Below are 15,001 nucleotides of genomic sequence, written 5' to 3' on the forward strand. Positions count from 1 at the left end.
ACGCACCGCTCTTTCAGAGACGGTAAACTCCCAGCGCAGCTGGTCTCACCCTGGCCGCTGCACCGTGCGCCCGGGAGTAGCACTCTCCTCCGGGGAGAGAGGGGGATATAGTGTCAGCTTGTTACCCCCTCACGTCTGGCCGGAGGGCGGAGGGAATGCGGTTATGTCTGTTTATGTCAGACAAAAGTGTACCATGCAGTCCCAGAAACAATGGCACTTTCTCAGCTTAACTATGGTTGTACTATTTTATAATTTAAGACATCGTGTGCCTTTGTTTACATTTCAACTAGAGCTTCCTAGAGGAAAGATTTATCATTTAAGATTACTTTTTTGAATTTGAAAATTATCAACAGGAACACTAATGAATTATTTGTTTATTACTGCTTATTACTGAATCGATATCAAAGCATTTAAATCAATATTGAATTGAATCGATATTGAATCGAATTGCGACCTAAAGAATTAAAATCGAATCGTAAGGTTCTTAACGATACCCAGCCCTACTAGAAGAGGTGGGTAGTGATGCAAAGCCCTTTGGGAGCTGGTGCCACTGTAATATTGGCTCACACTGGGTTTGTTTATCTCATGTCTGACTGTTTATTTACTGTCCATTTATTTCCCGCTGCCACGAAAGGTCTATTGCTTTATAGCGTATTCAGGTTGTACATCATGTTTTTGAAAAGTAACTTAGTGAAGTAACTAATTACTTTTGAAAATAAGTAATCAGTAAAGTAACTGGATTACTTTCTTGGAGAAGTAATCAGCAATCAGTAACTAATTACTATTTCCAAGTAACTTGACCAACACTGTTCTTGAGGTAGGCTATATCTAAATTTAAGTATATATTTTTGAGTTACAGTTACAGTGAACCTGAGTGAGCGTAGTGAGAGAGTTGAAGAGGAGCGCTGCGCTTAAGGACTCACCTTGGTATCGATACTATCGATATTTGGATCGATCCGCCCATCCCTATCAAATACGGTCTTTTCAAATCAAGTTCGGAGATGCAAGGATGTATGAGACTTGGAAGAGACTTGGAAGATGCAGGATGTATGAAGCCAATGTTATTTTTCTTTTTAAGGGGTTTGTTTATGTTCCAAAACAAGTCCCCATATTCTTCAGTTGTTTAAGCAGAATGCCACAACTCTACTTTGCTGTGAAGCTCCAGAAATGTTTTGTGGACTATGAAACCTTTGTCTTTTCATCTGCAGCAGGCTGAGTAGATAATAACTGGAGTTTAATATTTGAATGAATGTATCCTTTAAAGTTGTAGGATGCCTGATCTGATTTATTTTTTCAGAGTCTAAACCTAAACGACAGAGTGACACTTTGCATGAAAAGTCAGTCAACTAGGAGAACTTGGGAAACAAGAAGGCTACCATATTCCATCTTAACAAAACAATACGACACAATAGGTTTAGGTCTGTGGCTCACCACTGACTTTCAGTTTTGGCCTTTAAGGACCAAGGTATGGGCACTACTTTACTCTGACATACAACCCGTGACTATGGTTGTAGAAGAAGAAAATGATGGGGAAGCTGCAATTTCCTTACAGAGTGATCATCTGTCCAGAAGACGACCTTTGCGCTACGCTTTGCTCAACGGTTTACTGGCTGTTTTACCCGGAAACACGTCACTGCACTGCGCTGTGCTGTGATGGCAACACAAAGCTACGACACTGTTTATTTCTACATTTCTGTTGAAAGCTCGTTGTGAGCCGCTTTTTTTAGTGATGTGCGATACATTCATGAATAGCGTTGGCCAGTGCTGAATGTTGTGCCTACAGAGAGAATGTTAGAAGCTGCTTGTTAGCAAAGGTAGCAGTCAGCAAACGTTAACGATAACTGGCTGAACGGTTGATCACAAACAAGGTGAGTGACACGTCTTCCCTGTCCTCCCAGTCTACACTTTAACAGGCGTCAGTCTGCAGAGTCTGACTCACAAAGAGACCAGACAGACAGCTCGTGAACTGTCTGCACCGCCGGTTTTGAGTCAGTGACAGCATGAACGCACCTGGTTGTCTCTGCTCTAGACAGTCTAAAAAACGTGTTCGCTACATTTTCTTAACAGGAAGGTTAGCTAGCTAAAGAACGTTATCGCTAATTTAGGTAATTTTTCTTTGATAGTGACGTCATCTTAAACACCTGCACGAGATTCCGCCAAAATGCACACATTTTCTATAAGTCTTTGTTGTTTATCCGATTTCCCTGCTGAAAAAAACAGCATAGACCAGCACCAAAACACAACATATGCTGGTCAATGCTGTGTTTTTTTCCGCAGGGTTGACGGTGTGGCTCATGATCCTGTCTCTGACGTGTCGGTCACACGGTATTGATGAACAGCTGTTCGGTCTGTTTAGAACAATGGCCTGACTGAGCTCCTGTTACAGGAGGGAGAGGAACATTGACAACACGATCAGTGTGCTCAGAAACTATTAACACTTCGTAGAGCTTATCCAAATACTAGATACTGAAAAGCGTATTAATTAATGCAGGGAACTCTTGTTATTCATGCTGTTGTCAGTTGTGTACCAGGAAATGAGAATCAGATGTGTTCATTAATCATTGTCATACATAATGTAGTTTTAACCATCATAGGTTTTTTCTTAAGGCCGTCCTTTACTTGTCCCAGCTGTCATTGTTTTCTGTTCATCATTGCATGATGATTGATGTTACTCTAATAAAAACAGAGGCCTAAATGTTCAGTGTGATTGACAGCATTTCTCTGAATTATAACATTTTCAAATTCTGTCGCTGTTTATAGACAGTTGTAACAAGTGACATAGTTGCAGACAAAGAGCTGGTCGGTGAAACGTCTCCCCTGAACTGTGATGTGATTGTGCACGCAGGTTAAACATTAAAGAACATTGTCCAGCTGTTTTGGGTCCGGTGGTCTTTTCCAAATGGACGTCAGCATTGCCGTGTCGCTTATCAGAGGCCAGATGGGTGCCGTGGTCGAGCGAGCAGTGAACGGAGCGGTGGAGACAGTGCTGGCAGAGATGCTCAAAGTGGTAGGGATCAAGTTTGAGGAGCTGAAAGCCCAGGTGGCGCTGATGAAGAGGGACCTCACGGCGCTGCAGAGGGAAAAGGCCCTGAAAGAGAAGGAGAATGACAATATTCGAGCTAAGCTGCGCTACACCGAGCTAAAGCTGAAGTACTACCGACAGGGAGTGGAGGAGGAGCTGCAACAGAGAGCATCCACCTCCACTGTGGTCCGCATCCACCCGTCAACCTTCAACCAAGCTCAGAGAGGTGGTGCAGGAGTTTCCTCCACAGAGACCTCGTCGCCATGCTCGACTCAGACCAGTACCTCTGAGGGATCACTAACGAGAAGCAATCAAGGTACCGATCACGAAAGGGACTGACATCTACCTGACTGTCCACTTCAATGACTCACACGCTTTCCTGTGTTTGTACTCCCAGAATGCACCTCTCCACAGGGCATAAGCAGACATACAGTCCGAGTGAACTGTCATTCAGATGTAGGAGTTGCCAGCTCTGACACATCTGAATTACTGCTGCCTGTATCACTCTCTGTGGACAGCAGTACAGGTATGGAACTTATTTTTGTTTTTCCTTTGCTTCTTTATAAGTGCAATTTGGAAGGTTTGGCAGTAGCCTAAAGTAAGACTATGAAAGAAATACATCACCTCCTGCCCCCACCACTTAGCTTCACCCCTCCAGGGTGAAGTGTCCAACCTACACAGACTCCAAACTGAGGTGTTTCAGACGGACTGTACAAACTGAAAAATAGGAGACCCCAGAGAGTCCGCGGCTCACATATTGACAAATGGGATTGTTGTCATGTTGTATCCCTGAATGACTGAACATGTTTATGTTTGTGCAGTTTTGTTCTGTCCCACTGAGCGAGACGAAGCTCAGAACAAGGAGGACGATCAGGAGGATGACGACTGTGAGTGGACCATCTCTCTACAACCACAAATAGAAGCTGTGGACACCATCGAGGCCCCTCCTCCAGTCCAGGCCCAGACGCTGGATCCATGCCAGCAGCCGGGTGCTGGCTTATTGTTCCTGGAAGGTTCCCCCCAGGCTGATAGCTCCACTCTGCCCTCCTCTGCTCCACAGGTGACATATTTATTTTGGTACAAAAATACCAATAATTGGGTTACATTTCATTTAATTTTCCTATTTGTCAGTCTGCATCAAGAATCAGACATAAAAGAAGGCAAAAATATTGCTGTGATTGATACTTAATACAGTACTGAATAATTGAGAATTAATACAGCCCTTGATATAGTTCTTATGATAATACATTCGTGTAGTTGTCATCATTACACATGTGCTTCAGACAACGAAACACAAAACATAATCATCAATAAAAATTAAGATTAAACTATTAAAAAGGCAGCAAACCAGAAAAGTGCTTTCCATGGCACAGACACAGAGTGTTCAGACAGAGGGTGAATATAGGTGCTGCAGTAATGGGCAGGATGAGAAAAATAATGTCGGTTTTGAACATCTTTTAAGCTGAAAAGTAATGTGACGTGAGCTTTAATTTGTCACCAGAGTCCAGAAATTATATACAGAAATGTTTCTGTCACAGTCACAGCTGACAGAGACAGAAAAGTATCAAGCTGAATAAAGATGCAAATCCATTAACTGGCAGTCTTCTGAGCTAAGAGAGGAATGTTCGCATCTGGCGGTCACGTCTCAGGTAAACTTGTGGAGGTATTAAACTCGACCTAGTCCTAAAATCCTGCTTGTCTCCTGTTGTAATCCAGGTGAAGCAGGAGGTGGAGGAGGTCATCTGTATCAAGGAGGAGCCAGAGGATGAGCAGGAGGAGGCCAACCTGCTGCTGGACTATCAGGTGGAGCAGGATCATCTTCCAGAGTCCGAGGTTAGGTTGGAGCTGAAGATCAAATCTGAGAATGATCAGCAGTTACTGTGACTGTGTTCTCTCCATGAGAAACACATTTCTAAGAAGTTAGTCTCTGCACAGTTTTTGTAAGACAGTGTGCTGATAGTTTTATTATTTTGATGATATTATTATAAGTGGTCGATGGCTCTCTGGTGTCCATCCCTCTGAGAGAAACAGTTTGCTCCTGCAGCAGATATCAGCACTAGCATGCAGTGATCAAACAGACAAATCTGCCAGTGATGAGGAAGCCACAGTGGAATTACTCCACCCACTGGACCGGGAATTGATTGATTGCTTTGCTGTCACAGAATCGAATGAGTTCTGTTAAAATGTAATAAAAAAACAAAAACAAAAAAACTGGAAACTGAATTGCAATGACAAAAAAATACAAACAGATCATAAAGAAACACATCACAAGATAATTCTTAGAATGCGCTGCCTTTCAAAGTCTGTCTAATGTTTCCGTCTGTTCCTCCAGGCTCAGAGTTCAGTGACAGAATGGTCCGGCCAGAGAAATCACACCACAGCCTTCAGCTCAGCCGGACCGAGCACCTGTGAGTAAATCTGTGTGTGTGAGTGTTGGTAGGTGTCAGACATGTTACTGAGTTTATACTGCGGGGCTGATTTTAAAATGTAATCAAAAGATCTAACATGGCAGTGTTGATCGTAAGCTGTTACAAAGCAGTATTGACCACTGTTGCCTTCGTGTTCCCATAGTTGAATGTTTGAGGTTCACTGTGTAGAATGAAGATGTGTGCAGAGTTTGACAATTGAGAGCTGTTTCCACATTCACAGCTCAAATTTTGAATGTTCTCTGTGTCCATTGAAAATCAGATTTTAAGAGGTGGGCCTACGAGCATTATTTATGACATCACAGCTAGTTTGGAAGCTGGTCCAATATTCAGCACACAATATTGTGAAGAGAAACCTAAAGCCTCTAGTAGACACGCACACTGAGAATGGACTTTACTGTGAAGCAGGAGACATCTTGTGTCCGACAGTTAAACTTGTGCGGTATAAATTATTTGTGTATTCATCAGGGCTGTAATGGTACACAGAAGTCACAGTTGTGTATGCACCTCGGTACAGGGGTCACAGTTTCTTTACATTTATTTTCAACGAATAGTAGTGTCGTTTGTTCCACCTGGTTAAGACATCATAAATTAGAATTGTATTAAAATAGACAGTAAAAACAATGGAAAAGTTATAAAAAGTTCAATAAATACTTTGAGATAAAAGACATAGCTTTTACAACGATAATAAAAGTGAGCAAATAAATAATTACAGATTATAAAGAGGTTATGTATCTAACTCAGTGTAAAGCCACAGTAAACTGTGATGTTAATAAGCTGACAGTGTTAGCAGACCTCAGGTATTCAGGAAGCTTGTTCCACAGGAGGAGAGCAGAGAAACTACAAGCTGCTTCACTCCTGCTTGTTGGTGTATTAAGCAGTAAACGTTGAACATGAACTCTCACATAGGTCCTATTTTTATATATGGCTGATAAATACATATATAAAACTGACTTAAATACTAATTACTTTGGTAATGTCTTTGGCCCTGTCTGCTTTCACATCTAGAAGCTCCTCTCTGGTTGGAAAACAGCTTATAGGCACACGCGTACCCTACGCGTACCATTACACCCCTTATATTCATAGATTCTGGAATCTTGAATGATGGAGAACAATTAGGTGGAGTTGTTAGGATGTTAATTTAAGGTTATGGTAATTCTACTTTTTTATCTGCAAAAATCACATTTTAAGAGAATTGTTTTGTATGCCTTAATAAATCCATGGAGGGGATCTTTAATTATAAGAATCAGTAATCTGCCATAGCAACCCACGTCTAGCCTGTGCTTAATTTAATTATATAAAAAAAGTCTCTGTGTGTGCTCTCAGATGCAACGCCTCAGCCAGCAGCCGCCCTGCTGTCGATGGTGTCCTTGCCACCTGGTGTCCCACCTCGCCAGGGGGTGCGGCCCTGGACTAAAGACCTCAGCCTTTATGAAGAATATAAACTGCGCAGGAACGAGCTCCGCCGGCGAAGCCTCAACAGACGCAGAGAGCTGGAGAAGACGCTGCCTCAGCCTCTGCTGGCAGATATGGTGAGTCAGCCTTAGTGTTCAGTCTTTACAGACATATTCTGCTTATTCAAATAATCTATGCGCTGAATTGCAATACTCATGTTGTAAATTTGTAGATTTTAAAGGGTCATCTCCTCTAGAAGTTTCCCGCTTAATGTAAAAAGTGATGATGTGTTGAAGGTGCGAGAGCGTCGAGAGAAGACCAGACTGAGGGTGGCGAGATGGAGGGCAAAAAGGAAACTCCAGGCCTGTATTAACCAGGCTCAGGTATGTAGTGACTTCAGCTTCTCCGTCACACAAAGGAGTACATGATGAATAACCTGATGGCCATGTCCCTGACACAAGAAGTGTCATATTTATCAGCTGTCCTGTCCTCTGTGGGAGATTGTTAGTCTGAAACATTTAGGTTGAATTACATCACAGTTCCTTTTTTTCAGGTCTGTGTTTTGGCTGATTTTGTAACAAGTGTTCAGTGATTTCTTTAGAGCTGTTAATGTCACAACTTTGAGTGCTGTAAGTGACTGCACTCACGTTAATACGTGATACCTTCACTCACATTACAGCAGCAGATCCTACTTTAGATTTCATGCTCAGTACTTTGCCTAATTGCACAGGATCTGCTACATGCTTTTGAATAATTAACGTGTAAGCTGCGACCTACAAACCTCACTGTTGCTTACTGACTAGGAGTCACTGGGACTTGACATAAATAAATGCCTTCCCCTTTTTTGTTGCGCCGCTCTCAGACTCTAGGCGGCGCTGCAGGTCTTTCTCAAACTGGCTTTCCCATCAGCAGCCAGCATCAGCAGCACAGAGCGCATCATGGTAAGATGACTCTCCTTTTGAAGCTGTTGTCGACTGTCCCAGTTATCACTGGCTTGTGTCGTTCCTCTGTCAGTTTTCTTCACTTGCGCAACATACAGAGCTGTCATTTTCACAATGACACGAGTGCAGAGGGAGCCGCTGCGGATCTTCTGTCGCAAATTAAAAACAAGGCACTAATTGAGCATGATTAAATAGACCTGTTTAAGTTGAGATGATATAAATGCTGTCCCAGGAAAGTGAGGGCAACTGTTTTGTCATGTTACGTTTCAGCTGCCCCCTCCAGTGCTCAGCAGAGACAGAGCTCTCACTCCAACAGCTTCCTCAACACGTCGGCAGCAAACAGCATCTCCGCCAGTCTTCCCTTCATACCTACGACCTCCTCCTCCTCTCTGCTCCTCAGAGGCCCCAACACAGCCTCAAATCAGCACACTGTGACATCCTCGTCATCCTCGTCCTACCCCCAGGTCAGCCTATCGCGGCAGAGTATCTCCCTGACAGACGCAGATATCTTGCACTGAGATGTTTGTTGCCGTTGAGGAGAAGGCGCCTGCAGACTGTGCTCAGTCCAGCAGCGGCGATGCAGCCATCTTTGTGTTGTCAGCCACACAAACAAGCACTTTTATCATTTTGTCAGCAACGTGCTCACATAACGACGAATTTCCTTTCACGACACATTAAAAGGAGAGGCTGGTACTACAAGTGAATTCATTTCTTTACCGAGCAGAGATGACAGTGTTCCATCCCATCTGGACTGAACCATATGTACAGACAAAATAATGAGAGCCCCTGATATGGATCACCTTATCAATGCTATTATGCATCATAGGAACTCTTATACCCTCCTTTTCCATCAGCTACATATAACATCCAGTAGATGGAGACAGGCACTGTAAACTCATTAAATGTGATACAATTCTCTATCCGTCCTGTACTATGAAAAATGTGTTTGATTTGATTGAAATATTGTACCACAGGGACAATATTGTTGTCTCATTGTTTTTTAAGTGTGCATGTGACTGTCTTTTTGAGTGTTGGACAGAAATTGTTTTACAGTGTGTGGGTCATTGTAATTACTGCACTTTGCTGAAATATGAAAGACGCACTTCTACTTGGCAGAGTACACAAAGAAGTAACCAATGAGGTGTTATTGTCTTTGACAGATGCTGACTGAAGAATTGTTCACTACAGGGTTCGTACGGGTGCTTGAAATCCTTGAAAGTGCTTGAATTTCAATGTTGTGTTTTCAAGGTCTGAAAAGTGCTTGGATTTTAGTTTAAGTGCTTGAAAGTGCTTGACATTATAACTCTGTGTCTTTTACAAAATTGGGATCAGACTGGATAACTAATTTCTAAAGTTTTTGCTATTATAGAATATAATTTTAGATGTTTACAGCATCATACAATGTACATAATTGTGATAAAAAGTGAAGAAAAAAATCACAAGTATATATATTCCTTTAGATACGTATTTTACCCCAGCAGTAAGGTGCTGGAAAATCTTAAAAATGACCCTTAAAAGTGCTTCAAAAGTGCTTGAATTTGACCTTGAAAAATGTGTACGAACCCTGTCACTAGAAACATGTCACATCTGCAAACAGCACAAATACTGTCAGTGCTCTTTTTATTTCTATCAGTCAGTCAAAGTACAGTTCAGCCTCCAGGTAAAAATGAGAGGCCTGATGCCTTATTCAGTTCTAATAAATGCAGTTAAAATACACACTGTGTTGAACCTTTGTTTTCTCCTTTAATAGATAATATGTATATCAAGACATGCTTAAGACATAAGTACAGATTTGTAAAGAGTAAAGAAAAGGGCACTGTGAAGCTTCTGTGATGTGCTGGCAGTTGGAAGTCAGTTTATTTTAGTGGAGTCCATTTCTAAACTAACATTAGCTGCTGTTGCTCTCAGTTAGCAGAGAGTAGAGAGGCACAGAGACTGTGCATAAAGTCACATCCAGTGAGCTGTTGCGTAAAATCTGACCAGGGTCCCTCACAAAAAATCCACAGTCCAGCAGCATTAAACTACTTCAATAACTCATCCACATGCTTGTATTGACAACCGCGAGAGACGGGAAGGTCTCATTTATCATGCCACGTGACAATCTGCTCACATATGTAATTTAAAGGAACTGTTTCGTAGTCCACAAAACACAGCAAAACAGCGCTGCAGCATTCTAAACATCTGAAGCAGATGGGGAATTGTTTTTAAAGGTAAGCAAAATGACTGGATAACAAAGGGATCCATACAACACCTCTGGTGTAATCCAAGTCTCTGGAAGCCCTGAGATCCCACAAGGATTTGCTCTGCAAGCGCGGTCCACTTTGTGCACCCACCTCAGATGGGGTGAAGATTTCTGCTCCGAATAATAAAAGGTGTAGACGATGTTTTCAACCAACTTTGCATCGACATAGGAGTTCGTAGATAGACGGAATTTTCTTTTGGGGTAAACTGTTCCTTACAGACTCAAAAAACACTGCAGTACTTTAAAATGATTGTTTTCTTATATTTATTATTACTGGTTGCTGTAATCGGCTCTTCATGGTGGCCATACAGCAGCTCCTTCGTACCATGACTACACTGTAATAAAATCCACAGTCCTCGCTCTGTAAAAGATACAGTATAGTTGAGCTGAAGCAGCTGGTGTGAGCCGCATGAAGCCACTGTCTTCATGCTGGTTGCAGGTGCATGTTTATCGCCACCTCTCTGGTCCCAGCTATGTATCCCTCCGCAGCAGTTCAGCAAACAGATGCAACCAAAGGGCAAATTTCATAATAAAGAGACGTACATTTGGAAAATACCTACTCAGTTTGCTGAAGTGGTGTCGCTAAAAAAGTTGTCTGAATCTGAATCAGATCAGGCTGCCTGAGTCTCAGAATAGCTTTAGCTGAACAGGATGCAGTTCTGTACAGAAGGAGGTCAGCGTGTTTCTCTCCAGGTTTCTGTCGGTTTAATGGTGCAACTATAGGATCTATTCATCACGGGTCTGGAGAGGACAATGATTTCCATGCAGCAGATGAGCATGTTTAAGTATTCACCGAAGACTCGTCATATTCTATGTATTTGATATTGTCAACACGACCATAAACTGATGCACTAGTCGGTGTCTCAGTACATCTCTATGACTCTCAGGACCCCATTGATACAGATGCATAAACATGTCATCCATTGTTTTAAAACCTGGGCAGTTTAGTTGTTTAGTAAATGTTATTCAGACTGGAGTAAAAAGGCAAAAAGGACACACATCCTTTGAACTGAGAGTACATGTACTTGTTTTTGAGTGTTTCTTGTGTGTGTGTCATCCATTGATGATCTTTTGTGAGATGGCTCCTGGCAGTGTGTAGAAGAGCAGGGCGAGGAACAGCACTGTGATGAGCAGGATCAGAGCGATGATGATGTACTTCTTGTAGCTTCGCCACACCAAGTGGAAGAAACACTTGAAAGGATTGACAAACCACGAGAAGGAGGTGTCCGGACGACTGGGGAGGAGGGGAAGAGAGGATACAGTAGTTTTATTCCTAAGTAAATTGAGCAGCATTGGTATTTTTATTTTTTTTGAACGGCTCAATTAAAGCAGGGCAGTGCTTTGAGTAATTCTGACAAAAATTACTTATGAAGACTTAACAAAAAAAGCTTCAGCTGTTGTATGAATTCCAACAAATGAGATATAATGTGTTAGATAGTGAGCAGTGAGTAACTTAACAAGAAAGCAAGTGTACTTACCAAAATGTCAAACTATTACCCTAACCTGCAGACATGCTCTCCTTATTTAATGAAAATACTCAATGACTGAAAAGCATACAGTGTGGGCGTCTCATTGCCCTGAGTACAGTAGTATCAATTCACCTACAACAGGCATTTACTTGGAACAATTTCAAAGTCCCATTGTCCTCCACTGTGTCAAAACATACACAGTCACATTAAGAACTGACAGCAGATCAGAGCTAGTCTACAGAGAACACTGCCTGACTCTTACTTGGGTTTTGGCAGCGGCTCAGGCTCTTTGCGGGCTCGGCCAACCGGAATTTTCTCTGCCTCCTCAGCTGTCACGAGATGGAACTCTGCCTCCACTTTCCCCTGATGGATCCAGAACACATGTTACACTTGACAGTAAAAGTGTTCCGTCAATATATATGACTTCGTTTTGCGCGGCATGTGTGTGTCTGTGAACCCACCGTCAGCTCTCCAGACTTGCTGAAAGGCCACCAGCCTCTCGCTCTCTTCTGCTGGAAGATGGAGATTCTATCCAGCCCTTCCGTCAACATGTCCGCCTTACACGACTTTGCCGTTTTTGCCCCCCGAGGGAAACCGTGGAGGTCTAACTCCACTGTGCCTACACACACACGAGACACATGCACAGTCAAGTATACAGTACATATAGAGAGAGACGTATACACATGTAGAAGCCTTCACACACCTAGGAAGTCGTCAGAGGACAGCGTCTCGAAGTCCCAGACCTGCAGAATGAGGATGGCAGGAAGCTTCTGCTCGGTTTTATCCAGGGACAAAATGCTCTCTCTCTTCCTCACCACCACCACCTGAGAGAGAAAGAGGAAAACATAGATGTGTTGATAATGTCACATTGGTCATTTTTCTGCGTCAGCATAACGGCTGGAGCTGCTGCGGATTCAAGGCCATGCTTGTTTCAGCAGGTGTGACCCTGCTGTCCGTCTGCCTGTCTATACGTCAGCACCTTCTCAGCAGGCAAGTAGTTGAAGGGGAACACGAAGCGCCAGTTGAAGTTTCCTTCTCCTGTCAGAGAGTTGTAGTGGACGTCCGTCTCCTGTCGGTCGTCCTCCAAACCTTTCAGCCAGCTACAGACAAAGATGGACGTTTATTATTCATAGATAGAGACCACGCAGTATTATGCTCTGTCCAATTAGGGATAAGCAAACTAATAGAAATTTCTGAGTGTGATTAACATCTGAATATTGAACAGAGCTTGGTGTTACCCCTTGACGTAGATGTCACTGGACTGTTGGCCGGTCAGGAAGTTGCTGTCCTCCAGTATCACATCTTCTGTGTTCCAGATGATGATACGCAGCTCGTACCTGAACACACACACACACACAGGGCTGTTAGTTCAACTTTTCAAAATAAGTAGAATAACTACTGTTTAATTCAAGACTTTAAAGGTCCCATATTGTATGAAGTGAGACTTCCAAATCTATTCGATAATAAATCTGGTCTGGGTGCTGTATAAATAATGAGAAAATATAAAAATGCTCAGTCCACTGAGAGATGCACACAGAAACATTCAGTAACTGTCTTTAATGAGCTATTAGGACCTCTGCAAGGTTGTGATGTCACAACTATACAACCACCACCCACAGCCACGCCCCAAAGCACATGCAGAAATATGACGGGCAGTGCCTGTTCAGGCCTTTGAGAGCTGACCAATCAGAGCAGACTGGGCTTTTAATGTGGTGCCTTAAAGAGACAAGAGCTTAAACAGAGCATTCAGACAGAGGGTGAATAGAGGCGCTGCAGTAGGGCAGTATGAGAAAATGTGTTTTTTGAACAGAAAAGAATGTGAACATTTTTGAATAGACACATGACATAAAAAACATCTAAAACATTAGAATGAGCAAAATATGGGACCTTTACAGACCCTTTTGGTTTTCGAGGTGAAATGTCCACCGAAGGTCCCGGGTGAGGCAAGTCCATGGGAAACACGTCTACCCACATCTGGACCTGGCCCTACACACAAACACAAACACACACACACATATATTATGTTCTAGTGCTGAAAAGATTCCGCAAAGATACATGTGTTTCTCACATGATAGCACTCTGGCATAGCTGCTATGAATGGGGAAAGCTGCAATGCAGAGAGGAAAGCACTTGAAGAAGACTCATGTGTGAGGCCAGTCATTGAGCTTCTGTAAAGAAACAAAATAAAGCTGCAACCCAAAGAAATGACAGTGAATTGAGCACAGATTATGAGCTCCATTTTCTCAAGCGCTGTTGATCATTAAACAATGTGAGTATAAAGTACCGGTACCAGACACAAGTACTTAGACATTTGATTCATAAACAATTTTATCAGATTACATTTGTAAATTATGCTTTTATTCTAAAAAAAGGAGGCTGCTGGATGACAGAATGTCTGCTCCTATTTGGAAGCAGGATTCATGAACCTGGAAAAAATTATGCTTAATATCCGCTGTGTCAAGATATGTTACATTCATAAAATGTACTTTGTTGGATAATATTCAAAGTACCTGGTCCATGCCAGGCCGAGCCTTGCTAAACAGCGTTCTGGTCTCGATGTGTTCTGGCACCAGCTTGCATCCCACAGCTGGGATCTCTGCCCAGCGATGCAGGATCTTCAGAGACAGATGCTCATAGGACTCCACTGGCTCATCTGAGAGATGTGCACGCAGCATATTCATTAATGTCACACACACACACACCCCCTCAGTGTGTATTGTTGCTTGCTAGCTTACAGCTAATGGCCAAAAACGTAATTCCGAACCCACATTAAAACGACCACCACTGCTGATGAAAATCATTCTAATCTGACTGAGGCACAGGTGTTCATGAAACCACGCATGTTTTTAGTTTCATTCACGGTTTGTTAAGAAACATTCTCCGGCTCCCTTCATCAGAGTCAGAGGACTCTCTCCCCGAAGTTACAGTGACAGGTGACCAAATGAAACACAGCTTTATATTGAGTAAACTTGTGGATTTTTACATATTTCTGCATTAAGAATAACACCTTATACCTTTCAAATGCTTAATTTAGTTAGAGAATTATAGCTATGTGGTAGCTATAGCCTAGTATGATAGCAAAGGGAGGCTTGTCCACATAGTAAAGCAGTTGTAATGATATTTACTGTCTTCATAGAAAAACTCTAATTTTTGACAAATTCTTTACATTAGAGCGAAACTCTCGCCAAAAAGCAACCGAGGCTTTATTTGGGATTGAATATGAGTCAAACCTTTGTGTGAAAGCATAATTACAACGAAAGAGGCACTTTTAAGATTTACCGTAGTTTCGGTTTTGGGCATGTTAATTTTGAACGGGAGTGCATGGGGCAGGACATGCTAGCATCAAAATCGCTATTTTTAGAACACTAAGAAGGCTCAACACAACATGAAACTTTGCTCGTAGCATCACTAAGGTCTCTACTCATGAACAAGAGCATTGAGAACATTGTTTGTGTACACAGAGTTTATGAAAAAGAAGTTTTTTGAACTACTCATGTTAGCTGCTG

General features: G+C 42.4%; 2 protein-coding genes across 3 annotated transcripts in view; one reads left to right on the plus strand and one right to left on the minus strand.

Annotated features, from left to right (window-relative positions):
- Positions 1-1,591: 1,591 nt before the first annotated feature.
- LOC115588583 (uncharacterized) lies at positions 1,592-8,761 on the plus strand. 2 transcript variants are annotated; one of them, XM_030429257.1, is made up of 10 exons: positions 1,592-1,868; positions 2,872-3,338; positions 3,420-3,548; positions 3,844-4,082; positions 4,739-4,855; positions 5,355-5,430; positions 6,775-6,980; positions 7,140-7,226; positions 7,706-7,784; positions 8,055-8,761. In XM_030429257.1, the coding sequence occupies exons 2-10, from the start codon at positions 2,900-2,902 to the stop codon at positions 8,300-8,302; spliced, it is 1,620 nt and encodes a 539-aa protein (XP_030285117.1). In that variant the 5' UTR covers positions 1,592-1,868; positions 2,872-2,899; the 3' UTR covers positions 8,303-8,761. The 2 variants fall into 2 exon arrangements, with proteins under 2 accessions (XP_030285117.1, XP_030285116.1); XM_030429256.1 differs by having other exon boundaries at positions 1,594-1,868; positions 2,846-3,338.
- A 604-nt stretch (positions 8,762-9,365) lies between these two features.
- Positions 9,366-15,001, minus strand: part of fer1l6 (fer-1 like family member 6) — a 31,435-nt gene continuing 25,799 nt past the window's right edge. The window contains exons 39-46 of the mRNA XM_030429255.1: positions 14,006-14,148; positions 13,393-13,481; positions 12,734-12,832; positions 12,475-12,595; positions 12,199-12,319; positions 11,957-12,114; positions 11,758-11,858; positions 9,366-11,260 (exon numbers count right to left, since the gene is read on the minus strand). Coding sequence (XP_030285115.1) covers positions 11,080-11,260; positions 11,758-11,858; positions 11,957-12,114; positions 12,199-12,319; positions 12,475-12,595; positions 12,734-12,832; positions 13,393-13,481; positions 14,006-14,148 — 1,013 coding nt within the window. The 3' untranslated portion in view covers positions 9,366-11,079. The remainder of the gene's footprint in view (positions 11,261-11,757; positions 11,859-11,956; positions 12,115-12,198; positions 12,320-12,474; positions 12,596-12,733; positions 12,833-13,392; positions 13,482-14,005; positions 14,149-15,001) is intronic.

Source organism: Sparus aurata, chromosome 9, assembly GCF_900880675.1.
Source record: "Sparus aurata chromosome 9, fSpaAur1.1, whole genome shotgun sequence".
In the NCBI taxonomy this organism is placed as follows: Eukaryota; Metazoa; Chordata; class Actinopteri; order Spariformes; family Sparidae; genus Sparus; species Sparus aurata.